The 24,669-nt window shown below is 55.8% G+C and overlaps 1 protein-coding gene and 1 long non-coding RNA gene across 3 annotated transcripts in view; one reads left to right on the top strand and one right to left on the bottom strand.

The window, feature by feature from the left end:
* Positions 1-18,560, top strand: part of BEAN1 (brain expressed associated with NEDD4 1) — a 37,375-nt gene extending 18,815 nt beyond the window's left edge. The window contains exons 3-5 of one of the 2 annotated variants that reach the window (XM_081806496.1): positions 7,674-7,934; positions 14,780-14,930; positions 15,827-18,560. In XM_081806496.1, the coding sequence (XP_081662622.1) occupies positions 7,674-7,934; positions 14,780-14,930; positions 15,827-16,172 (758 nt within the window). In that variant the 3' untranslated portion in view covers positions 16,173-18,560. Of the gene's footprint in view, positions 1-7,670; positions 7,935-14,779; positions 14,931-15,826 lie in introns of both variants that reach the window. The other variant, XM_081806495.1, reaches the window with a different exon arrangement.
* Positions 18,561-20,862: 2,302 nt separating this feature from the next.
* LOC145717542 (uncharacterized) lies at positions 20,863-24,663 on the bottom strand. The gene is made up of 3 exons (XR_014140833.1): positions 23,647-24,663; positions 21,664-21,758; positions 20,863-21,015 (listed from the first exon to the last, which is right to left on the bottom strand). It is a non-coding gene; the product is annotated as an uncharacterized LOC145717542 (long non-coding RNA).
* Positions 24,664-24,669: the final 6 nt, after the last annotated feature.

Raw genomic sequence — 24,669 nt, 5'->3', positions numbered from 1 at the left:
ATATTAAGAAAGTCTTTCAAAACCTTCTGCTTGCTTCGGCCACGGCCTTGACCCTGTTCACATCTCAGTCCTGTGTAGTTCCTTGGCCCCCTGCCCACCTTGAAGCCCAAATTCCTACCAAAGATCTTTATTTTAATAGAGTCAAACATCAATTTTTTAATGGTATTTTTGTATCTGCTTAAGAAACCCAAGGTCATGAAGACATTCTCCAGTGCTTTCCTCTTGAAGCTTTACTGCTTTGCCTTTCACATTTAGATCTCTATCTAGGGGATATCTTTAAGATGTTAAGGTTTCATTGTCATATACTGAGCACACACTGTGTGCCAAGCATTCTGCTAGGCAGTGTGCTTTGACTAGTTCATAGCAGAGATTGCTGTTTCCATTTTATAGATGAAGTGATAGAGGTTCAGAGCGGTGAAGTGCTCAGAGGGCGCTACCTGCAAGAAGCAGGGCCAGGCTTTGAACCCAGGACCGTCTGTGTCCAGAGCCTAGGACAAGACACGCTGGCGGAAGACCTCTAGGCTTCCCCCCCACACCCGGAAGGTGGCTGAGGAGTGACCCTTCTCAGAATATTGGTGAATAAAGGGCCTGGTACTGGAGCTGGTTTGGCTCCAAAGATCACTAGGGGCTACAAAGCAATCTTGGGGGTTCAGGGGATAAAAGGGTTTTCTCAAACATCCCATGATATTTTTAGGAATCCTTGTTCCACAAACCACATGGTGAGAAATGATTCCAAAGCTCCATGGCTCAGTGTGATGTTAACAATCAGTTAAGATCACCAGGATTTATCATGGCCAAGAGGTGTCTGGCTTTGCCCCGTCTACTAATTTTTCTCATCCTACCTACGGAAATGACATATTAATAGACTTCCTGGTCTTAAACCATTCTTGCATTCCCAGAAGAAGCCCTGTCTACTTCTGGGACATTATTTTTAATACACTGTTGCCCTGGTGGTTTCCCAGATGGTCTCATAAATTCTGGGAGCTGTGGGAACCTCTGTGGAGCAGGGGACAAAGTCCCATCACCTCTAACATTTTCCAGAATCAGAACCCGCGAAAGCAAAAGGCCAAAGCAAAACTTGAGGAAGAGAATACTGTGGCCCAAGTACACAGCTCGAGCCTGGACCAGCTTGTGGTGGGATAGCTGAGGATAATTTGCAGCATTCATAAATTTAACATGTTATGTATCAATTATTCATGAACTTCCTAGAAAGTCCATGTTGTAGTAAATGGTCATTTTTCCAAGCCATGATTTTGAGTCTCATAATGCAAGCTGGGATGTGGGAGCTAATCCCCCCGCTGATGGGTGGGCCACGCCAGCCCCCCGGCATTTGCTTCCCAACACAATTACATGACTTCCTACTCATTGAACATTGACCGTGACTCAGCTGGTGTTATAAAAACCTGTGTATTTTGTGGAAAACAGCATAAGAGCCAACTTTAGGTGTTGACAAAAGAGGAGAGAAAATGAGGAGGTCGGGGCCAGTGATGATTCTAGCAAGAAAATGACAGTTTGGTGTGGGCCCAAGTGGAAAGCCTAATTCTGTCATGGCTTTGCTTCTGTAATGTCGGCCAATTCACCATTTGCTCTGTAGAAGTAGGGAAAAGCTGTTCGTGACACTGTTAACAGTAAATTTGCCAGCCAATAAATAAATTATCCATCAAACCAGAGATAAAACCTTAGCAAATGATAACAAGACAGTAAGCTTACAGAATTTGGATATGTAGAAGTGATAGTCCATGTGAGTTAATTTTGGTGAGTTTATTTAAGTGGCATCTTAATAGTGGAATAAATCACTTTCATCTTATATTTATGGAATCATGAAAGACCTATGGGTAGTCACTTAGATTTTCCAGTTATATTTTAATGCAGTGGTTGAGAATCTTCTACTAGGCAGTGGAGCATTCCCCTGGTAAGCCTGATCCGTAAAACAGATGAAGCAGAGCTACTCTGTGTGAAGGGAGAGCAGTGAGCTCCATCGTGTCCCAAGCTTCTCCTCTTGACACTGGGGCACCTGCATGGGACCTCCTGCTTCCCACGTTGGGGAGGTTCATTATGGTGTGATTCATGTCGTGTTCCCAGTGTCGAGCACATGTCCAGGCATGGAATATGCACTTAATGAGTACTGGTGAGTGGGTGGATGGGTGGATGGATGGATGGTTGAATATATGGATGGATGGATGATCAAGTGAATGCTGAACAGATGCCCAAGTAGATAAATACATGGGAGGGTGGATGATTGGTTGGCTGAGTGAATTTATAGAGGATTGATAGTAGATGATTTCACATTCCAATTCTCCTTTCCACTATAATCTACCCCACTTATAACGCCACAAATGGCCAAGTAAAATGTTTCAGGATCTGGACATGACATTAGCTGACTTCTTGTAGAGACGCATCCCCATCGTAAGAAGAATCCTGACCACCAAGTCACCTTTTCCTCACCTCCATAATCCCAATGTTTAGCTGCCATCAAGGTTACCTCCCTACAGCCTCACCCGAGGAGTACCTCCTCCTTCCCTGAGCTCTTTTGGGACCTCAACACGCCTCTGTGCTCCTTCCTCCCTCCTCTGATGTTGCTGGTTTGTCCTCCAAGACCCACCAGGTGGACGTCCCTGACTCCGCGCCCCCAGCACTCTGACATCTCTCCATCAGGCAACCTGGCAACCAGAGGATGGGTATCGGCAAGCAGGCTGAGAGGCTACCCTAAAAAACAGAGGAGGAGACCCAGAAACGCCCAACCAAGTCAGCCTGCCCTGCCATGTCCCCTGCCCCAGCCCCTCTGCACATCCCTGCCAGGAGGCTGGGACCAGAGGGAAGATGGCGCCTGAATCCTCTTCCCCACATTCCCTCCAATGACCTCACTGGCCTCATCCTGGCGGGCTCAGCAGTGTAGGAAGAAGTGCAGTGCTGAGGCCGGACTTGCCACTGAAGTGGACCTATGACAAATGTCCTCAGACTTTCCTGTGACAGGAGCCATCAGTCAGATTTGAGTCGATGGCCCCCCTTTTCCTTCTAGCCAGCCTCTCCGAGGGAGTGGGCAGGCCTAGAGGCCAAAAATGCTGGCTCAGCACCTCCAGCTGCCCTTCCCTTGTCGACACTCCTCAGGGAGCTTCAGGCTGCAAAGACCGCTGCCCTGTCCCCAGACAGAGGGACTGGAGAGCTGCCTGCGCGCTACACTCAACAAGGACTTGGTAGTGATCATCTGCCTCAGATTGCCTGCCCTGCATGTTCCCAGACCGGAGCCAGCCCTGACCCCATCCCCCTGACACAGGACTGGATCTTGTCACCTTCCCTCACACCCACTGTGCGCACCCAGATGCCACCCCCTCCCCATCCCTCTCAGACCCATTCACCCACCCTGGAAGGAGGATGTTCAAGAGTAAGTATCTCTTTGGACAGAGTGCAAGCAGGTCCAGAGAGGGCAGGGGCGTGCCGAAGGTCACATAGCACGTGAGTGATGGGACCAGAAACAGAACCCAGGTCCCCTGCCTCCACCCCCACCACATCCCGCTTGAATTATCCTTGAATTATCAGACATGCCTGGGTTCAAATCCCAGATCTGCCACAAAACTAGGGCAAATCCTCAGCTCACCAAGAGCCAGCATCCTCATCTATAAATGGAGGGTGACAAAGGCATCTGGACGGAGAAGCAGCAGGCGCCAGACCCCGCCCCACATGCAAGCCTGGGTCACGTAGAGCTTTCTGACTCCGTTGTGGCTCCCAGTCCCAGCCCAGGACCCGAAGTCTGGAGGCAGAGACTTCCGCCTGGCACAGCAGTGGCCCATGGCCCTGGGTACCACCCCAGCCTTGGGACCCTACCCGCAGAGTAGGGAAGCATCAGGCCTGTCCCTGAGGCCTGCTCGGAGCACATCTTTGCAGAGAGGCAAAGGAACGCTCTGCAGTGGCCTTATGCCCATCAAGTGCGTTCACCTGAGCCCGGCTCCATACTCAGCTCTGCACAGTGTGGGGCTATGGGCCTCAGCCTCCTCCACTCCAGCTCCATGCTCCTGTGGACCCTGGCAGCAGCCTCCTCCCTGGTCCCCCACTTCCCACTCTGCTCCCCAGTCTGCAGCCAGAGGGCTCTCCTAAAACACTCTGACCACACTCCTTCACCCATGTGTTCTCTTTGCCCTGGGGATAAAGCACGGTCTCTTGATTCAACGTTCAAGAGCCCTCAGGGTCTGGCCACTCCCAGCTGCTCCGCCTCTCCCATGATTCCTCAGGTGCACCAAGCCCTCAATGGGGGCCCCAAGGTTCTCCTATGGTGCGATTTGCCAGACTGATTTAGCATCCATCTGGAGCCCACCCCGGACCCAGACTCCTCAGTTAAGACCTGATCTACTCCCCTTTCCATGCCAACAATCTGCCAGTGCTCGTGAACATCTGCGGATCCCGCGTTTGGGCTAGATGGTGGGGTGAGGGATGAGCAGAAGGAAGTGCCAGTGGGTGAGTGAGAATGACAGAGAGGAGCTCACGTAGCCCGCCCCCACGCACCCAAGCACACAGAGCAACCCATCCCTGACTTCCCTCCTTGGGATTCAAATGGCTCCCAAGCTCCCTTCCTGTGCTGGCCTGGCCCAAGGCACTGGAGAAATCCAGTGACAAAACAGAGAGGACATGGGTCCTGCCCTCCAGGGGCTCCCATCCCATGTGGAACCAGAGAGAGTATGAGTGTAGGCTCGGGAATTGCATAGAACAAGCTGGATCTGAGTTCTGGCTCCACCTCTTTTACTACCTCTGTGCCTCAGCTTCCCCATCTGTAAAATCGGAGGGAAAGACAGCACCTACCTCTCAGGTTGCTGTGATGATTAAATGAGATCCTGGTGCTCATAAAGGGTCTAGAGCCTGACCGGTGCCGGTAAATGCTCCGTGAGAGCTACCTTAGTATTCACATTGCGCCTCAGTGGAGAAATTGCCCCAGGGCCCCTCCCCACAGTCCCAACCACATCTCTGGAACAGATGCAGAGATGGAAGATACACAGAAGAGGGGTCCCCTCCCCCAGCCCTGGACTGTTTGCCCCTCAGCCCTGAATACCTACTTGCCACGATCTCTCTCTTCCTGACACACGCGGGCTCCCTTCTCTGGAATCCTGGTGTCTTATCAGCAATGTTCAGCTGTTGATACGCTCCACCCTGCATAAGCGGTAGGTCATGGCCTGCTTTGACTACAATAAAGTGATCCAGAAGGAGCCAAGCATCGTTTTAGAGATAGGAATGTTTTAATTTATCAAGATCCAAAAAAACAAAACAAAACAAAACAAAAAAACCCACATGAGCTCCCAGAGCCTAGTGCCTGGTAGCCACAGAATAGCAACTTGGCTAAGAGCGTGGGCCTGAGGCTGCCCACTGACCCGGCTCCCTCTCTGTGGGCTATGTGACCTTGGGCAAGTTACTTAACCTGTCTGGGGCTCAGTTTCTCCACCTGTTAAATTGGGCATCCCATCTCAGGCCATCATGAGAACTAAGTGTGTGAGGAGTACTAAGCATGGAGCGGGACACACAGTAGGTGTCCCAGAGACGGTAGCTACTCAGGCTGCTCTGTGGAGGGAGGGCGGCCTCGCAGGGAAGAGTTGGTACTTTGGGCACAATTTCCTCTTGACCATGGGCACCTTTGTAGAAGCAGCTTGGGAAGAAGGTCCAGGATAGAGGCAAAGCTTGCTTTATCCTCTGTCCTTGCCGCAGCTGGTGTAGGGGGACAGGGAGGCAGAGGGCTGGGAAGGAGGGCTGTCATCGTGTTGTTTCTCTGCCATCATATGTATCTGGCCCCGCGTTTAGAAATTACAAGTTTCCCTCATAATTTAAAGCAGCACCTACCTCTGCCGGTCGCGGTGCCTGGAAGATTAATCCCTCAACCGGCCATCAGGTGGACGCCGGCGCCCACGGGCTCCATCTGCAGGCACGGGTGAGGCCATCCCTGAGCCCAGCTGGTAATGAGACGGGCACTGCCGGGGGCGAGGCTCTCGTCTGCGGCCGACGCGGTGGACGCTGGGGCTTCTTCAAGGTGACCCTGAGGGGCCGGCACCTCATGCCGAGCAGAACAGGCACGCACCCTCACATCCAGCTCTAGGTGTCCATGCTGGGCACCTGCAGCCTGGAGGGGCCAGCTCTCCGGGAGCACGTCTGCCTTGAGTCATGGGTGACTGGTGTGACCCAAGCCATGGCAGCAGCGGGGACACACGGAACGGGACAGTCCGGAGCCCTGATGGCCATGTGGACCCCTCCACACTCCTGCCTTCTCCGAGGAGAGCTGATGTCCCTGACACGCCCCAGCTCTGCCCTTGACTTCCAAAGTGAGAGGCCACCTGGTGAGGAGGAAAAGGGTGACATCGGTTGGACAGCTGGCTAGCCTGGACTTTACTAGAGAGAATCTGGTAGCAGGTGACCATGGCTCAGCTCCAATCCCAGCCAAAGCCCTGGCTACTGGCTCCAGAGTAGAAGCACGGGGCGCTGTGGTCACACTAGACGAGTGGGGCCAAAAGCTCCATTTCCTGACCAGGAGGAATCACCGTGAGGACCAATGTCACTTAGTAACGTCTGCCACTGGTCTCAGTTGAGGAAAGAGTGGCAGGCGTGCTTCATGTCCACAGCCAAGGACTCGAGTCCTCCTAAACTGAGGTCAGATTGGACAATTTAAACAGATCTCTTTTGCCTCAGAGAGAGACAAGGAGGAGCGCCCCTTTGCTACCTTTCATCTGTGGGTCTTGAGGAAAAATGGACAACTTAGGCTTAGGGCAGCTAGCTGACAGCCAAGGGAATAAAAATAAGAAGCTGGCACTTCCTCAAAAACTCGAGCAGTCACAACCGATCAAAAGCAGACATGAAACCGAATTCCGTACCTTGTTCTAAGTGGGGTCCTGAAGTCTTGAACTGTTACTGCCACATGGTTGGTCTCTCCCTTCAGTGCATCAGCCTTCACTCCCTGCATCTTAGGGCTGTGTTCTTAGGTGCATATAGGTTTATGATTGTTACAACTTCCTGATGGGTTGCCCCTTTTGTCATTATAAAATGTCCCTTTTATCTCTAGTGACATTTTTTGTTTTAAAGTCTGTATTTTTTTTAATATTAGTATAGCCACTCTGGGAAGCCTTCTCTGCTCTGATCCAGCCCCTTGACATGTCTGGGTCAGTTACCGTTTGATTTCCCTGGAACCTCCCTGGGCAGGTTTCACCCCAAGGCAGAAAGCCAGTGTCGGAGGCCAACAGGGTTGGTCCTCATACTTTGACACCCCCCCTCCTGGGTCCATCACCCAGCCCTTTCCAAGATCTTGGTAAAGTTGACCTTCCAACCTCAAGTCTTGGCAGAGTAGAGTCCCTGTCTAGTCCTGAGTCTTCAGCTCAAGCCTCAGCTCAGCCAGTGATTTGCTGTGCGACCTTGGGTAAGCCTCTTGCCCTCTCTGAGTTTCTGTCTTCCTCTCTGGGAGTTAGTCGAGCTCTCGGGCCGGAGCTGGAGAGGAGAGGAGGGGAGGTCAAGCCCCAGTAGCAGAGGCTCCTGAGGCAGGGGAGCAAAGCACTGCTTTGCTCCCTACCTCCCTCGCACAGGTAGGCAGGACCCAGTCCCTGGGGCTGAAGCCGGGCTCTCCTCCATTTACGTAGGGACGGATCAGTGACAGGGCAGCAGGGCTGCAGGAGGAAGCCCCGAGCCAGTGTCCTCTGTCTCTCTGTCCGCAGTAGCTCGGTACAACCGCACCAGCTACTTCTACCCCACGTTCTCAGAGAGCTCGGAGCACAGCCACCTGCTCGTGTCTCCTGTGCTGGTGGCAAGCGCAGTCATAGGTGTGGTCATCATCCTCTCCTGCATCACCATCATCGTGGGCAGTATCCGCAGGGACCGGCAGGCCCGGCTCCAGCGCCACCGCCACCGCCGCCCCCGCCACCGCCACCGCCGCCCCCGCCACCGCCGCCGTCACCGCCGAGAGTACGAGCAAGGATACCGTGAGTTGCCGTCTGCCCCGGGGCCCGGCCTCCTGGGACTGCCACCCAGGAGACGTGCGGCAGGCGGCAGCCCTGTCATGGGGGGCGGGGGGCGGGCCGGAGGCACTCACCGGGATGCTCGCGGGCTCGGGAGGCCCAGGAGCCTGCCAAGGGGGACGCCAGAGGCCAAAGGGAGGGTGTGGTGCTACCCCCCAGCCTTGGCAGTGGGGGTCTGGTCCAGCTGGAGCCTGGAGGCAGGGACGGAGGGAGACAGGGATGGGTGTGCGGGATGGGGGGACAGACGGGAAGGGGGATGAGGGGATGGAGAGGTGGGGGGATGGGGTGGGGTGAATGAGTGGACAGACCAGTGGCTGAAGGGGAAGACGGCTGAGTGGGTGGCACGGGAGACGAACGGCCAGATGGGTGGACAGAAGGACGCATGAAGAGAGCATGAATGGCTGCAGGGGGTGGATACAGGCGCGAGCACATGGATAGACGGGATGGCTGGGTGGATGGACGGAGCGACGGATAGATAGGAAGGTGGAGGGATGCATGGGTGGGGGGTGGGATGGGTATATGAATAAGTGGATGGACACATGACGGAATGAATGAGGAGTGAATGACTTTACCCCCAGAGAGCCTGCAAAGTGCACACAGAACTGATCGGGGAGTTTCCCAGCTAGGAGAATCTCCCTTACACAGGGGTGGTGGCTAATTCTTGGGCCAACCAGTCCCGGAAGTGTCCATCTGGCCAGAAGGCCCGAACTTTTTACAGAATGCAGCCACCTGACTCTGTCTTACACTTAGAAGGGGCCCGTTATCCAAAAGCAGCAAGAAGGAGCTCAATTCATTCAATTTCTGAACGGTTGTCAAGAGCAGGAAAAAGCCTGCCCTGAGGCCTGATGGGGCCTCTGCCCGGAGTTGGGGGGCTGCATAGGCCCAGAGGCCACCATCACACTGAAGGTGAAGCCATCTGGAGGCTCCAGAGCCAGGGCAAGGCCTGGGAGTCTTTCCTCTCCAGGACAAGCAGAGCTTGAGAGAAGGAAAGAAAAGAAAAATGCAAAAACTGGTTAGGTTGGATCTCATCCGCCTGGACCTCAGGAGGCCTGAAATCCACAGCCCCCTCCCAACATGCCCTGATCAACCAGCAGCTTTGTGCCACTTCCTTCCCCTTTCCAGAGTTAACTGCGTGAGGAAGGGGTCATCTTTTAGCAATTACGGCTCCCCACAGCTGCAGCCGGGGAGCTGAGGCAGGGAGGAATTGGGCAGTCGGGGGGTCACTATGTGCCGGGCACTTTTCACACATAATCTCATTTAATCCTTACCGTGGTCCTGGAGGTCGGACTACTTTTTATTACCTTCCCAATTTACAGATACGCAAGTTGAGGTTGGGGCGTTCAGGCTGCTATAACAAACATACCAGAAACGGAGTGGCTTGTAAACAAGAGAATTTATTTCTCCGTTCTGGAGGCTGGGGACTCCCAAGATCAAGGCCCCTGCAGATTTGGTGCCTTGGTGAGGGCCTGCATCCTTCTCGCTGTGTCCTCACACAATAGAAGGGACGAGCTAGCTCTCTAGGGTCTCTTTTGTGAGGCCACTGATCCCCATTATGAGGGCTCCACCCTCATGACCTAATCATCTCCCAAAGGCCCCACCTCGTACTAGCAGCACCTTGGGGGGGTCAGAGTTCGCTATATGAATTGGGGGGCAGGGGGACACAAACACTCAGACTGTAGCGGGTGCTGAACCTCCCTGCGGTCACCCAGCCAGGCGGACCCCAGATTTGAGCCCAGGTGGCCCGACCTGGGTTCCTGCAGGCTCCCCACTGCACGGCACTGCCTCACAGGGACTGGTGCTCACACCCCTGAGGGGCTGAAGGTGCGGGCGAACAGCAGCAGGGGCGCCCCACGCGCCCAGGGCCCCGTCCGGCAGACGCACTCAAGACCTAGGGGCCCGGCACACCCGATGTTGCTCCTCTGGCAATGCAGTTAGGAGAAGCAGAAGAGCAGGAAGCTGACCCTCTGAACAAGACACAGAGGGACATCACATGGCAGGGGACAAGTGGCCTCGATGGAAGAAGGGTGCAGCCGGTCAGTGGGTCGCCCTCAGTGCCCAACAAGGGAAGCTAAAGAGAAGAGTCAGCACGAATCAGGCAGGTGCTGAAAGCCCACCCAGCAGTCCCCTCTAGTGTCCCCAGAGGCCGAGGACTCCCCAAGAAGACAGCCAGCAGCACTGCCCAGACCCGGCCTGGCTTGTTCCTATGCTTGCAGCACCTGCCTGACCTTTGAGGAGTGCGAGGCTCCTGCCTGGGGAATGCCCACCCCCAATAAGGAGCCTGGGCCCCCCTCTCCACCCCACACCTCCCCGCCCCCACCCCCCCCTCCCCGCACCATAAGGCACCGCTGGTCAGGCCCAGCACGGCCAGCCTGCCCGCCTCCCAGGGCCCAACTCTTGCCTGCCCTCCTCCAGCTTGTCCCCAAGCACCTCCTTCACACTCCTCCCCACCTCCACACCTTTGCACATGCTCTTCCTAGGCCCACAATGCCATTCCTAATACGTCCCCCAACTGACAAAAGCCTACTTGTCTTTCCGGGCCCAGTTCAAACGCCACCTCATCCCGCCCAGGCAGGGTTGAATCGCCCTTCCCTGTACTTGCTTGGCATTTACCCACACTTCTACCGTGCCCCTGTCATGGGACAGCTGGGTTGCAGCAGGGAAAGCAGGGCCTGTGTGTAGCTCTCAGCCAGTGGGGCCCATAGCCCAGCACAGGAGCTCACCCAGAGAAGATGCTCTGCGGTCCAGGGAAGGAACCACCCCATTTACTCCTCAATGCAAAGGCTGTGTTCGCGCATTTTATTTTTTTAGTATTTTATTTTCTTAAGTCATCTCTACATTCAACGCGGGGTTCGAACTCACACCCCCAAGATCAAGAGCCAGCCAGGTGCCCCTAGCCCATTTAAAGACTGGGAAACCAAAGCACCTTGTTGAACAGCCTGAAAGTTCCCAGGCCTGAGCCTGGTACTTAGAGCATGGGAGAGGGACCCACCGTAAACCCTAAGCTGAGGTTTGAGAGGCCGACCTTGGCCTGGAGGAGAGAGATGGGCCTGGAGGCCGCAGGGCCAGTGCCACACGAGCGAGGCCCTGGCCCTGATCTCTGGAGTCAGTGGGGTGACAGCAGGTCAGAGCCAGGCCACGCCTGGCATCAGGCCTTTGCTGCCCCGTGCTGACTGGTGGCAGCCCTGCATCCCTGTCCCCAGGGGTACCCATTTGGGGGGCTCCCACCTCCCTGCCCCACTTATGTTCTCAGCTCTTGCCTTGGCACCTCCTTGGGGCCTCAGTGGGGAGCCCAGAGGCACTGACTCCCCCCCAGCTTCCTCCCGCCTCCTGGAGGGTGCACGGAGGTGCCAGGAGCCTCAGAAGGAGGCCAGGGAGGAGAAGGGAAGCACACTGGGCATAGCTGTGGGGAGGACAAAGCAGAGCGCCGACAAGCTCCTGCTGGGTGGCACTGGGGACCCTTCTGTCCTCCAGACAGCCCCTTCCCCTGGCTTCACTGACTAAGGCTCTCCTGGTCTCTCCTACTGCTCAGCCGGCTCCTTCTCAGACTTCTTTGTAGATTCCTAGTCTCTGAGGAGAGGAATATCAAGGTCCCTCAGAACCCAACCCTTGGCCCCAGGTCCTCTCTCTACACCCGCTCCCGGCTCCATCTCAGCCACCCGCCAGTTTCAGGCACTATCTGTCACCCTCGGCCAGGGATCCCCCAGGCATCTCTCCTCGAGGTCTCACAGGCCCCGCAGAACCAGGCGTCCAAAACGGCCTTCATCTTCCACGTCTTACTGTCCGACCCGGGAAAAGTTGTCTAACCACCCTGTACCTCAGGGGAGTCACCTGCACAATGGGTACCCGGGGACCCACCCCTAAAGTTACTGTGAGGACTAAATTAGCACAGTACCTGGCTTCTGGGTGCGTGCTCAATACACGTTCACTCTTTTCATTCTTTCTCCCCTGAGAAAACCTGAGCCAGGGCCACGTCGGTGACACTGGCCACCGCCCCTTGCCAGCACCTACCTGGCAGCTGCCAGGCATTCTCCACAAGGCAACCAAAGTGACTGACCTGGGAACACTTCCATCCTCTGCTCAACACCCTTCAGTGGCTCCCCATTGCCCTCAGGACAGAGTTGGCCCTCCTCCGCCTGCCCACAGAGCCCTTCTGCAGTCTAGCCAGGCACACAGAGAGGAGCCAATAAATGTTTAAGAATGAATGAATGAATGAATGAATGAATGAATGAATGAATGAATGAAAGAAATTCTATTTCTTTTTTTTTTTTTTAATTTTTTAACTCTTTATTAGAAAGAGAGAGAGCACAAGCAGGGGGAGTGGCAGGCAGAGGGAGAGGGAGAAGCAGGTTACCCGCTGAGCAGGGAGCCCGACATGGGGCTCGATCCCAGGACCCTGGGATCATGACCCGAGCCGAAGGCAGACGCTTAACCGTCTGAGCCACCCAGGCGCCCCAAGAAATTCTATTTCTAGAAGATGGAAAGATCTTTCGCTTTAGGAGACAGATCTGGTCTCATCTTACTTGCTGGGGCTTTAGAGCAAGCGGCCCCTCCTCTCAGTCTCCACATCTGAGAGCAGGAGGCGGCCACAGTGCCTCTCACAGGTGTGAGGGAGAATGTGGTCACCAGGCTAGAGCACGGTAGATCTCCGTGGACGCAAACTCCTTCTCCCCACTCCCGGGCTCGTCAAGGGGTTAAATCATGAGCTGAGGTGTTTCTTGATTTGGGTAAAGAAGGGGATAGGGAGGTCTCACTCCCCATGAGGTGGCTGGAGGGGCTTCCAGAGGCCTGGACCATCAGGGTCTATGCTGACTGGGAAGTCGGGAAAGGAGAGGGCATAAGAAAGGAATTGGGGGGAGTTGAAATGAGGGGCTGGGGGAGTCTTTCCATCTGTTCCTCAGGAGCTCTGTCTGGACTAAGCTGGGTCAACTCAGGATTGGGGTCTGAGCTAGGTGAGTGCCTCAGGGCAGCCTCAGTTTCCCTAAGCTGCTCAGCCTCTGGGAAGTCCCAGGAAAGCAGCCCAAGCAGAGAGGGGAACGACAGTGTGGCTCAGCTCTGTCAGCTCTCAGACGTCCCCCCCACCCCTCCGGTCCAGGACACAGCCTTAGCTTTCCCAAGGTTGAGACAAGCCACAGCCTCCTGCATGGTGGATGGGCCCCTCCCGGCACTGGAGCCCAGAGGCCCACATCCCACTTCTGTACTCACCCTACTTAATGCTTTCTTCTTTCCTGAGTTTCTTCTTCAAGTTCTTCCAGACATCCTCACCCTTCAGCTGGTACCCTAAAGGGAAACAAATCTCATTTCAGCTCTTTTTTATAGCATGCGTTATTGGGTACCTTTTTCCTAGTAGAAAAGTAATATGTGTTCACCGTGGAAGACCTTTAAAATACAGAAAATATAAAGAAGAAAATAAGGGTCGTGATCTTGTCATCAAGACACAGCCACTGTTAACGTGTCTGGAATATTTTCTTCCGAGAGCTGTCTCGATGTCCATAGATAACCCTGGGATTATACCTGCAGTTAGAGTTTCACATCCAGATTTTTCTACTCACTGTTGTATCAGGAGTGGGGAAAAGAGATTAGGGGGAGTGGAAAGAGCAGTCTTTACGGTTATACCGATTGTGCATGAATTCCAACTCTGTGACCCTGAGCCTCAGCTTGTAGAATGTAGAATGGGGATGGACAGTGCTGCTGACCTCAAAGAAGGGTCATGAGCCCCACCCCAGACCGGTAAGCCCCACCCCGATGTTGAGTCCTGATCTCTGAGGGGAGGAGCTGGCTGCCCGCCCATCGTGGGTGGGGAGATCTCATGACTCAGCCATCTGTCCAGTAGCCTCTACTAGAACTGTCAGAAACTGGGAGGTGGAGAGCTTTATAGAGTGAGGAGCCAGGATATCCAGCTGCCCTCTGGGCCCACCAATAATTTGTTGTGTGGCCTCCAGCAAGTCACTGACCCCTCTGAACCACACTTGTAGAATGAATGTGCTCTATCAGCACCTCCTAAGCAGTGTTACTAGATCTAAGAAAAGATTCTGTGGTCAAATACGCATAAGCGCAGTCAAATGTAATTCTCAGCTGCAGGACTTCTCAGAGCCTTTAATGTGCTAATATATGGTAAACATACAAACAAAACAGAGGAGAATACAGTACACGGAATAACCAGAATTCATTACAGAAGTGCCTTTTCTCCTGGGATAACTAAGGGAATAATGTATGGTTGGGCACAGGGAGTAGGGAGGCCTGACCCCAGAGACCTCTGCAGCCCTCATTCCCTGACTCCCCAGTTTTCATGCCCCAGCCCTTCTCTACATTTTCAAAGCTTCCTTTTCCCACCACACTCTTCTTTCTAATCCCCTTCCTTGGTTCAAGCTGTTCTGTTCCTTCTGCCCGGCCTGTCCCTCTTCTCTTGGCTAATTCCTAGATTAGACTCAGCTTTAAGAGCCCCTCCTCCAGGAAGGCCTCCCTGACCTCCAGGCTGGGTCAGCTCATCACTATTCCCATAGGGCCAGTACTGCATCTATCAGATCTCATGACACACTGCTCAGTACCGGGCTGTCCCCAGGACAGGCTGCTCACCACCCTGGGAGCCCCACCAGGGCAGAGCCAGCTCTGCTTTCTCTCTGAGAAGCCTGCGCAGCGCAGCAGGGGTGCTCACATTCTGCGGCTAGCTCCGAGAGAATGACAGGCAGCTGGGCTTGCTGAGGGACCAGATGGTGAGTTGGAGAAAACAGGTTCTCAGTGGCCTCAGGTAGACCTGTTGGGCGCTCCCTGCTTCCGGTCTAACCCCCAGGCTGAATGTCTGTCCCCTGCAGTGTCCGACGGGCACACATACAGCCACTCGAGCCACAGGATACGCTACACCTGCAGCCCCGCCGAGGACTGGTCCCCACCCTTGGATCTCAGTTCTGATGGGGATGTGGACGCCACAGTGCTTCGAGAGATGTACCCCGATTCTCCACCAGGGTAAGGAGGCTTCGAGGGGAGGAGGGCATGAGCGGGAGGGGCACTGGCTGTGAACCCACTCCCCCACCCCCGGTTGGGAAAGAGCAACATCTCCCCCAAATGGGGTAAATGCAGAAAATCTCTGGGCGTGGCCATCTCCTGACCAAGCAGGTCCCGGTGACACAGGGCATGATGCAACAGATGTCACTGGAGAAGGGAAAGCTCAGCTCCCTCAGGCTGGGGTCAGGGGGTGGGGAGGAGGGTCCAGGCCCCAGCTGCTTAGTGTGTACCCCCAAAACCCAAACCCCATGCACTGGGTCAGGCCTCACTGTGTCCAAACCGCACTCATGGCCGTCAGGTGGCCCGGTCCCATTGGGGAATTCTCTGGGGGGGGCCTGTGGGTTCTCCCTGGCACCCTCAGGCAGATGACCCACGGCTTAGTAGTTGGAAATAGAAGGGAGGTCAGGGCCTCCATCGCTGCCCTACCAGGAGACCCCTCTGGCCCCACTCCTGTCACCCTGCACCCCTTACCCCCTGGGGGGGCAGCAGGTGCTCTTTTGGCCTGTAGCTACGGGTTCCCAAGGAGCCTCAGGGTCTCCTTCCTAAGCCTGAAAGGGCCACTTTGGCGACTTGGGACCAAGGAGTGTCAGATGGCCCGAGGTTGCCGCCCCTGGCTGGCACCACCCACACTCAGGGCGAGCTGTGGAGCCTCTCCATCAGCCGCGGCCACTGCTCCGAGCCCTGTGAGGCCCGCCGCTCAGTGACGGCACACGGGCTGAGTCGGGCCAGAAGCCAGCCGCGGTGGTCCTGGGGTGCCTTTCCTGGGGGGAGGTGAGGGGTCTCCTCAGCGCCAGCATGCCCCCAGCCCTTGGGAAAGGCCTCCACAGCGAGCCCTGAGGGAGCCTCTTCTCTTGCAGTTACGAGGAGTGTGTGGGGCCAGGGGCCACTCAGCTCTACGTCCCCACTGATGCACCGCCGCCCTACTCGCTGACCGACTCGTACCCCACGCTGGATGGCGCCATGAATGCGGGCCCCGGCCCCGGCCCCGGCCCCGGCCGACCCCAGCAGGCACAGAGGATCCTGGGCCACGGTGGCCTCCGCACCGTCTCCATGGATACCCTGCCCCCTTATGAGGCTGTGTGTGGGGTCAGCCCCCCATCGGGTCTGCTGCCACTGCCGGGACCAGAACCAGGGCCAAGGAGCTCCCAGGGCTCACCCACCCCAACCCGGGCCCCGGCCTCTGGTCCCGAGAGGATTCTGTGAGTGACCCAGCCAGCCAGGTCCTGCCGGTCCCTCGGGCTGAGCCACAAGGGCGTGCACACACACACACACACACACACACACACAGGCTCACAAGGGCATGCGCGCGCACACGCAGATACGCACACGCAGCACTCCCACGTGCACACACACGTACACTTTGTACACGTACACACACAGCTGTGCACACGCAGCACTCCCACGTGCGCACATACACACACACTTTGTACACGTACACACAGATACGCACACAGCACTCCCATGTGCGCACACACACAAATTTGTACACCTACACACAGATGTGCACACACAGCACTCCCACGTGCACACACACAAATTTGTATACCTACACACAGATGTGCACACACAGCACTCCCACGTGCACACATACACACACACTTTGTACACGTACACACAGATACGCACACAGCACTCCCATGTGCGCACACACACAAATTTGTACACCTACACACACATGTGCACACACAGCACTCCCACGTGCACACACACAAATTTGTACACCTACACACAGATGTGCACACACAGCACTCCCACGTGCACACACACAAATTTGTACACCTACACACACAATGTGCACGCACAGCACTCCCACGTGCACACATCCACACACAGAAATGCACACACACTTCCACATGTACACATATCTACACCGTTTGTACACACACATCCACACTAACACACCCATGTGCACACACACATCCACATATGCACCACACATGTACAGACATGTGAATACACACAAGCCCCCCCACATCCACACAAACCCATCTGCTAAGGTTTCATTAAAAATGAAGCTCTCTTGACCTCCCGCCTCCTCCCCAGCCTGTTGGTTATGCCCCCGCAGACAATGCTGGGAGAAGACCGGCGGAGAGGGACAGGGCCTTGCTCTCCCTGGCCTGTTTGCCTCTGCCCTCGCCTGGCAGGCTGTGCCCAAACTCTAATTCTGCCTCCAGAAACTGCTCGACCACCCCAGGGCGGCGTGCCCTCCTGGGCGGTGGGCCAGGCTTCAGCGAGGTTCAGCCACACACTGTACCTCTCCCTCAATTCCAGGGCAGCCACAATATCACCACCCTGCCACTTATGGGGCGAGGGACACGGGTCTGGGGGCCCAGGCGCAGCCTGCAGGCCCTCACCACTCCCCCCCACCCCCCCTCACCCAGTGCCCCCGGCCTTGTGGCGCTGGCGGGGTTATTTTGGAGGCCCTCACCCCCAGCGACAGGTGATGAGCAGGGTCCTTGGCGGGCATGCGATGGTGGTGGTGGTGGGTGACGGCTGTCCCCATGTCTGTCCAACCACAGCCCAGGGCTGAGGGTCTTCAAAGAAGAGAAGGGTAGCCTGGGCACAGCTCTGAGGCAGAGACGCGGCCCCTCGCTAAGTGTGTGCCCAACTGACCCTCAGGGCCCGAGTTTTGGCTGCCAGCCCTCCCCCCGGCCCCGGGTGGCAGCTCCTAGTTGGGAATTGTGTGCCGACGCGTTCTGGCCCCTGCCCTCCAAGGTGCAGAGATGAAATACAGGGGAAGCGGGCCCCCTAAATACTAGCATACCACCACGAGAGGTTGGATCTGGGCCTCACTGCCAGGGGCACCCCAGAAGGCAATATATGGGTGTGCCTGCTTAGAGAGTGGCCCACAAATCCCAGCAATTTCCATCAGAGACCACGCAAGGAACAGAGCTGATTTCCGAAGACCCAGCCTGCCAGAGGGTGGCAGCCGAACATCTCTGCAGAGGGTCCCGCCAGCATTGCCAGTGGCAGGGAGTGGGACCCTCAAGTCCACCCTGCCTCCCCCCACCCCCACCCATCCTCTACCCCCCATCTCCATTCCTCTTATGAAGGGCTAAGACATTTCAGTAATCCCTTTCTTGAGAAGAAGGGTGACAAGGATGGCAATCGTGAATTTTATTTTCTGTAGAAATAGGATTTCTTCTGGTGCAGAACTGAAAGGAATCCGTGCAGAGGTTCTGTGGCATCCTGGAGCACCCGACTCCACCAGGAAAGGGACCTTGTTTACAAGCAGTTCTGTCCGCCTCTGTGGTGTACTGTTTTCTAGGCAAAAAATATCTGTCTGTTGTACTGTATAGCCTTTAAATGCACTCCAGGGATGAGACTCTTTTAAGAAATGCATCCTGCTTCTGCAACCCTAGAGAGTACTAGGGGAAAAAAGATAAAAATCCCTAAGTACTCATCAGTGTTTGAGGGATGGAGCTAAACAGCTTTTCTCGTTCCTGGATTAAGCGCTAAATAAGCAACAATGTATCTTTTCTGTGTTCAAAATAAATATATCGTATCAATAAAAATGTTGCAAAAATAACATTCTTGAGGAGTGCATGGGGTGAGGGGCTCGCGCCATCGGACGCTCGTAAGTGTAATAAATAGCAGCAAACCGAAAATACCTTCCTTCTCTCAAGATGAGCAGCCCCCAAAACCTTGTCGCTTCCCTGTTGACACCGCTATTGGGGTAGTCAGGGACTTCCACGACTCACTTTTTTTCTTAAGCTCCCTGAAACACCGCATCATCTCTCTGAGCCGTGACCAGTGTAAATGTCGCCAACATGGGCCATCAGGTTTTGGCCCTGACTCCAGGAACACCAGGAACTGCACATTTTCCTAGCCCAGCAGTTGACTCTCAGCGCCCTGATGTTTTCCACTACCAGGAAGGGGGTGGGAGGACTGGTAATTAGACGGAAATGAGTTGTTTTCTTCCCCTTGCAGAAATTCTTTTCTGTGTGCTCGTTGATCCCTTGGCTGACAGAGGCTGGTTCCCTTCCTCGGTCACCCTTTCCTCCCACTCGAACTCGAGTGGCATCCACCAGCAGAGTCCTAGACCCCGGAGTGCCCTGAAAGTGGGGCTCAGTCCTGAAGAAAAAGAAAGGTGCAGCTCCAGGCCCGGGTCCCAGCGGGCCTGCACCCACTCCAAGCCCACACTGCCACCTGCTGGCCGCCTGCTGCCACTGTTCAAAGCCACGTGCTTCCCTTCTCTCGTTTCCATACCTGCTGCCCACAGACATTAAGAGTTGGAGACAGACCTTGTTTGGGTTCTGAGCTGGTCTTCCACCCTGGCAATGTTCCCTGAGGTTTAACCAGTCAAGCATTCTACTTTCAGGAATCCCTCCCGCCCCCCAGCATCTCTCTCTGGGCACACAGCCTGATGCCTAAGCGCCCCCCCCCCCACCCGATGCAAAATAATCATGCCTCTGTCCTCAACACCTGCTGTGTGTGGCTCAGGCGCCACCTCTGTGCTCTGGGGCCCTCTTGCCCGGAATGAATGTGGCAGCCCTCATGGTGATGGTGTCCAGCCACTCCAGCCCGAACCACACCAACACCCAGTTCCAACAACACATAGGGCCCCCCCCCACCCCCCAGCCGAGGAGACTGTTGGGCTAGGCCTTTCCTGCCTCCCCCGTCCATACACACCCTGGGTCTACGTACGGCGCCACATGCAAGGCCCTTCTGCACATCCCTGCAAGGAGACTGGCCGCCTCTCTCTGCTGGGGCCTGCGGGGTGGGCCGAGCAGCACGCCCCAGGCAATGGGGCTCAGCCCGGGGCTCATTAGCGCCCCAATGAGATGGGAGGTGACAATTCTTCAGGATGGTGGGAACAGGAGGGGGCAGGACCAGACCCTGGGACAGGAGGGGTTGATGCAAGGGGTTGATGAGGGAGGTGACCCAGGGAGCACCCATAGGGAGTAGGCAGTGAAACAAGGAAGGAAAAGAAGCCAATTCAGGGTGTCGTGGTCACACAGGTCCCCCTCCGAGGGGGGTGGAGACAGTGGAGAGCACACCTCAAAGTTAGCCCCCGACAGGAAAGGGGAGATGGCGCTCACACTGGCTCTCAGACTCTCAAGGGCCATCGTTTGAGGCTGCCCCTTGGAGAACATTCTCCCTGTCCCTGGTGCAGCCGAGCGGGCTTCTCTGGCCAGAGAAGTCTTCAGACGGGGAGTTGCGACTGCTGGCAGGGCAAGTCCCCGCCACAGCCGGCAGGATCGGCCACCTGCGGCCGGTATGCACGGGCACGGCGCACTGCAAGGTTCGGGACCTGCTCAGCTGGTTTCGGTGCACACACACCTGCGCCCCCACACTCAGAGCTCACACGCGCAGGGGTCCCACACGCACACTGCGAGGCCACCCACTCCTACTCAGGGGTCACCGCTGGTGTCCCCCTGATGACTGACCGGGTCGTGGGCACGCGCGGTGGAAGGACAGGCAGCTCCAGCGTCCGACAGAGCGAATCTTCGGTCATGGGCTCTGCTCTGCTTGACCTCACGCTGAACCTCCCAAGTCAGGTGAACGCTGTCAATCAGAACCAATTACCTGGGTCAGGCCTGGTATTTCGGGGCTGGGGGCTGGGCACGCCCTTGCCCCCAGGGTTACAGCCCCGCTGTGCCTGCTCAGCACCTCGCCAAGGAATCCCAGGGCTCCAGGTCCTCAGGCCCTGTCGTCACAGCCCCAGCCTTACCAAATGACCCGTCCCCAGCCTGACCCCGAGGTCCTGGGGCTGGCCAGCCTTCTGCCCCACAGCTGGTGGCTGCCTGGTCCGTGACCCACCACAGGGTGAGGGGAGACAACTTTTGAAAGGGCAACCCTCCACCCTCTGGCAGGCTCTGAGACCCATCACCCACCCCCATGACTCAGTTGCAAGAGACAGAAACCCAACTTGAACCTTCTTAAGCAAGAAAGGACATTTATTGACTCATGTAACTAAATAGTCCAAGTGATAATTCTGACTTCAGGCTTGGCTGGATCCAGGTCCAAGAACACAGGCAGCTGTATTGCCTCTCTCGGCTCTGCTGCCCACCATGTCACCTTCATTCTCCCACGGGAACAAGGGCTGTGGACAGACCAAGTCTATGTTGGCTGGCTCATGACCCAGCCCCAAGGCCTAGCTCACTGCTGGGCTCTGACATCTCGTCCTCTTCCCCGCCCTTCCCTTCCTGGACTGTCCCTGTGTGTTTGAACCATCGCTGCCAGACTGGGGGCCCAGGGGCAGGACTCAAGCTGGTTCTTCTCTGGGTGGCGAACCCCGGGGGTGGGGGGTGCCTTGTGGAGCGGACAACTGGCAAGAGCATTCAGTTCAATTATGATGGAAACAAATTCCTCTCTGTGTGTCACGGCCTTGAGGACAGTAAGTGCAGAGTTGCAGACTCGGTGGCCCGTGACCAGACAGCACCCACTCCTGTACTCCCTGTGGCCTCTGAGCTCCTAGGCTTTCCAGGGGACTTGGAAGCCTTTGGGCAGCAGGGAACGCTGTGAGGGAAGGCTAGGTGCTGGGACCCAGATGTTTGGCTGTCCCTGCTTCTGTCATCAGTTCACTGTGACTTTGAGCCAGATCCTTTCCTTCTCTGGGCCTCCGGACCCCCACCCCAACCACAGCTCCTGCATATCTCCAGTGCCCCCCCACCCCTCCCCCTGCCTCCTGCATTGTCACCAAAGTTAGCGACCCTGGCAGGCAGAGAAAGGTTCTCACTAAGCCAGTCACTCACCCAAGGCCCCAGTGTGCATGCAAGAAACACCAAATCCGATGCTTCAAGAGGCCGCAGAGATCCAGTGGGGAGGAAGCTGGTCCTGGAAAAGCTGAGGAAGCACCAGAAGACAGAGAGGGCAATGATTCCAGGCACCCTGCCCAGGCTTCCCCACCATGTTCTTGGATCACCCTAGAGAGTCAATTCACAGGCATGATGAACTTCCCAAAGCTTAAGAACAAGATGTCCAGAATGAGTGAAATGGTTACATCAATAAGTAATAGCAATAAGCAATAGAAGAATCACCTGGGATGGGGGGTGGGGGTGGAGATTAAAGTGTGTGTACCAAATTGTTAAACTTTGGCTCTTAATAGGGAAAAAAGGGGGCCCTTGGTGGCTCAGTTGGTTAAGCGTCTGCCTTCGGCTCAGGTCATGACCCCAGGCTCCTGGGATCGAGTCCTGCATGGGGCTCTCTGCTCAGTGGGGAGTCTGTTTCTCCCTCTCCCTCTGCCTGCCGCTTCCCCTGCTTGTGCTCTCTCTCTCTGTAGATAAAATCTTTTAAAAATCTTTTAAAAAAATAGGAAAAAATACAGGTCACTCCAGCCCTCTCCTTAAGGAGCAAATCTGCCTGGGGTCAAGGAGAGAAAGAGAGACAAAGAGACAATGAGAATTAAGGCCCTTCTGTTTTGGACACACACACACACACACCCCACCACACCACCTTCCTCGGCCTGGTGACTGTCTCTTCAGCAGAGCTCAGTGGCTTGGAACTCTGCATATCCCCCTTGCCCAAATCTGCCTTCCCCTTCAGTGCTCTTATAAATCTTCGGCATCAAGGGAAAAGCATGGCTTTTGGTCTCATAGCTTTGGCATGGTAAACTCCATAATGGCCTCCAAAGACGCGCAGGTCCAAATTCCCAGAACCCGTAACTATGTTAGCTTCCGTGGGGAAGGCACTCTGCAGGTGGGATTAAGGACCTTGAGAGAAGGCAATGAACCTGGGTCATCCAGGTGGACCCAATATGATCACAAGGGTCCTCCCCAGGGGGAGGCCTCACGGTCAAAGTAAGAGAAGACGTGCCAAACTGAAGCGGCGGGAAGAGAGAAATGAGAGATTTACACTGGCTACACTCCAGAACGGCCTCGGGAGGAGAGCTGCTGCTCCCCGAGGGCCCATTTTCAAGAAGTACTCCAACTGGGAAGTGACTTCCCAACCACGGGGACAGGAATCGCCCCGACCGCGGGGCTCAAGAGACATTGCAGGAGGCAGGAGAGCTAGGGGCAGGGAGCAGAGAGCCGCCAGATGTGGTAAGCCCAGGTCTGAGGCAGCTCCAAGGCCAAGGACCGGGCACATGCCCTTCCTGGTGAGCGGAGGGCCCAGAGGCCAGCACAGTGTCACAGGAAGCCAATGAGCAAGAATCCTGGGCTGTGTTACTACAAGGTCACGCTACCCCGTCAGTGGGGGGCGCTCCAGGCTGTGAGCCACCCAAGGGCTGGGACTTTATCTCAGCTTCTGAAGCCCCCAGGCCGGTATGGACGGGGACACAGGCTGGCCGCTCAAGGACAGCACTTCCCCAAACACCACAGGAGGAGGTGGAAAGGGGACCCAGAGTCTGAGAAGTCGGAAAATCGTGCACGTGCTGCCCCCCTCCCAGAAATTCACACCCCTACACACCTGCCCCATGAGAAGTCCTGAAGCTGAGGGGTCAGGGCACCTTCATTAGCCCAGCAGAATTTATTCAGCCACAGGAAACTGTTACAGTTCGGAATCAAGACTGATTCCGAACCTCCAACAAGGGCTCCCCGTGGAGCACACTTTGAGAAATGGTGACCCGCATGGAAGGAGTGAGTCATCGAGTGGCTGAATGAGTGAATCATGACTTCATTAAGTATTGGGTGAATGAACGGAAGGAAGGAAGAAAGGAGGGAAGGAAGAAAGGAAGGCGGGGAGGAAGCCCAGCTCCAAATGCTGCCCCCCACCCATATCTCCCCAAACGCACCTTGCCCCGCCAGGTGGTGAGGGGCTCAGACGCTGGGGATGAATCCAGATCCTAATGGTGCTGCCCTATTTATACCTGGGTCTGTATGAAAAGGGAAAATCTCCTCTGTTGTCATTTTAATCTACTTCCTCCTGAGGGAAGGCTGGGATATGGTGAGATTCTAGCATGATCCCCACCCCTCTGGGGCCATAGGGCATAATTCGAATCTCAATTCTGAGAATAAACCAGTGAACTGTAAAAGGAGAACAAAAACAAAAACAAAACGGATGGCAGAAGGCGGGGTGGGAGGGAGATGGTGAGTGCATGGAGGGTCAAGGGCACACAGGTCAAGAGTACACAGGTAACTGCTGGGCTCTGTTACTCCAAAAGCAGTCCAAGGATTTGTGTGCGGTTTCTTTGGGAGGTGATCGCAGGAAGCACAAGAGAAGTAGGGAATGAAGACAAGGGAGGGATGAGAACCACGAAGGCGGGTTATTGCTGTGGGCAACTGCTGGGGAGCCTCTGCAAGAGTGGAGAACACACCTCAGACCTGTCCCGCCGCCACGGAGGGCAAGAAGCCAGGGCTTCTGTGCACTCACCCTCCTTGAGTGGCCGAGGGTTGGCCGGGGGTGTTAACACGCTGGGCCTTGCAGTCTGTCCCGCACACCAGCAGAGCACACTCCTGCAGCCAGAGAACATTCTCCAGCATGAGCAAGAGGACTGTGGCCGGTGACATCCGGAGTGGGCTGAGGGTTACGGGCCCTGGGGTGCGGACACACGTGGGTGCCGCTGTATCTGCTTTCCCATTTGGGGATGGGGTGAGGACGGAGTGAGGACGGAGCCTGACCTCGGCTCTGCTCCACAGGGAGGAGATGGCCCAGCCCCAGCCAGCCTCAGGCCGGAGCCCCCCAGAGTGACAAGCAGTGGGGGGTGGGGGGGCCCCGGGCTGTGTGCAGCTTTCTCTTCTGCTAGCACACTTCCTCCTCAGCTTCCTGAGGGTTGGGGCGGGCCAGAGGCGGTCCAGCCTGGGCCCGGCCTGGGGAG

This window comes from Leptonychotes weddellii, chromosome 16 (genome assembly GCF_054177405.1).
Source record: "Leptonychotes weddellii isolate Sample4059 chromosome 16, ASM5417740v2, whole genome shotgun sequence".
Taxonomy (NCBI): domain Eukaryota; kingdom Metazoa; phylum Chordata; class Mammalia; order Carnivora; family Phocidae; genus Leptonychotes; species Leptonychotes weddellii.
This window is presented reverse-complemented; position numbering and strand designations above follow the sequence as displayed.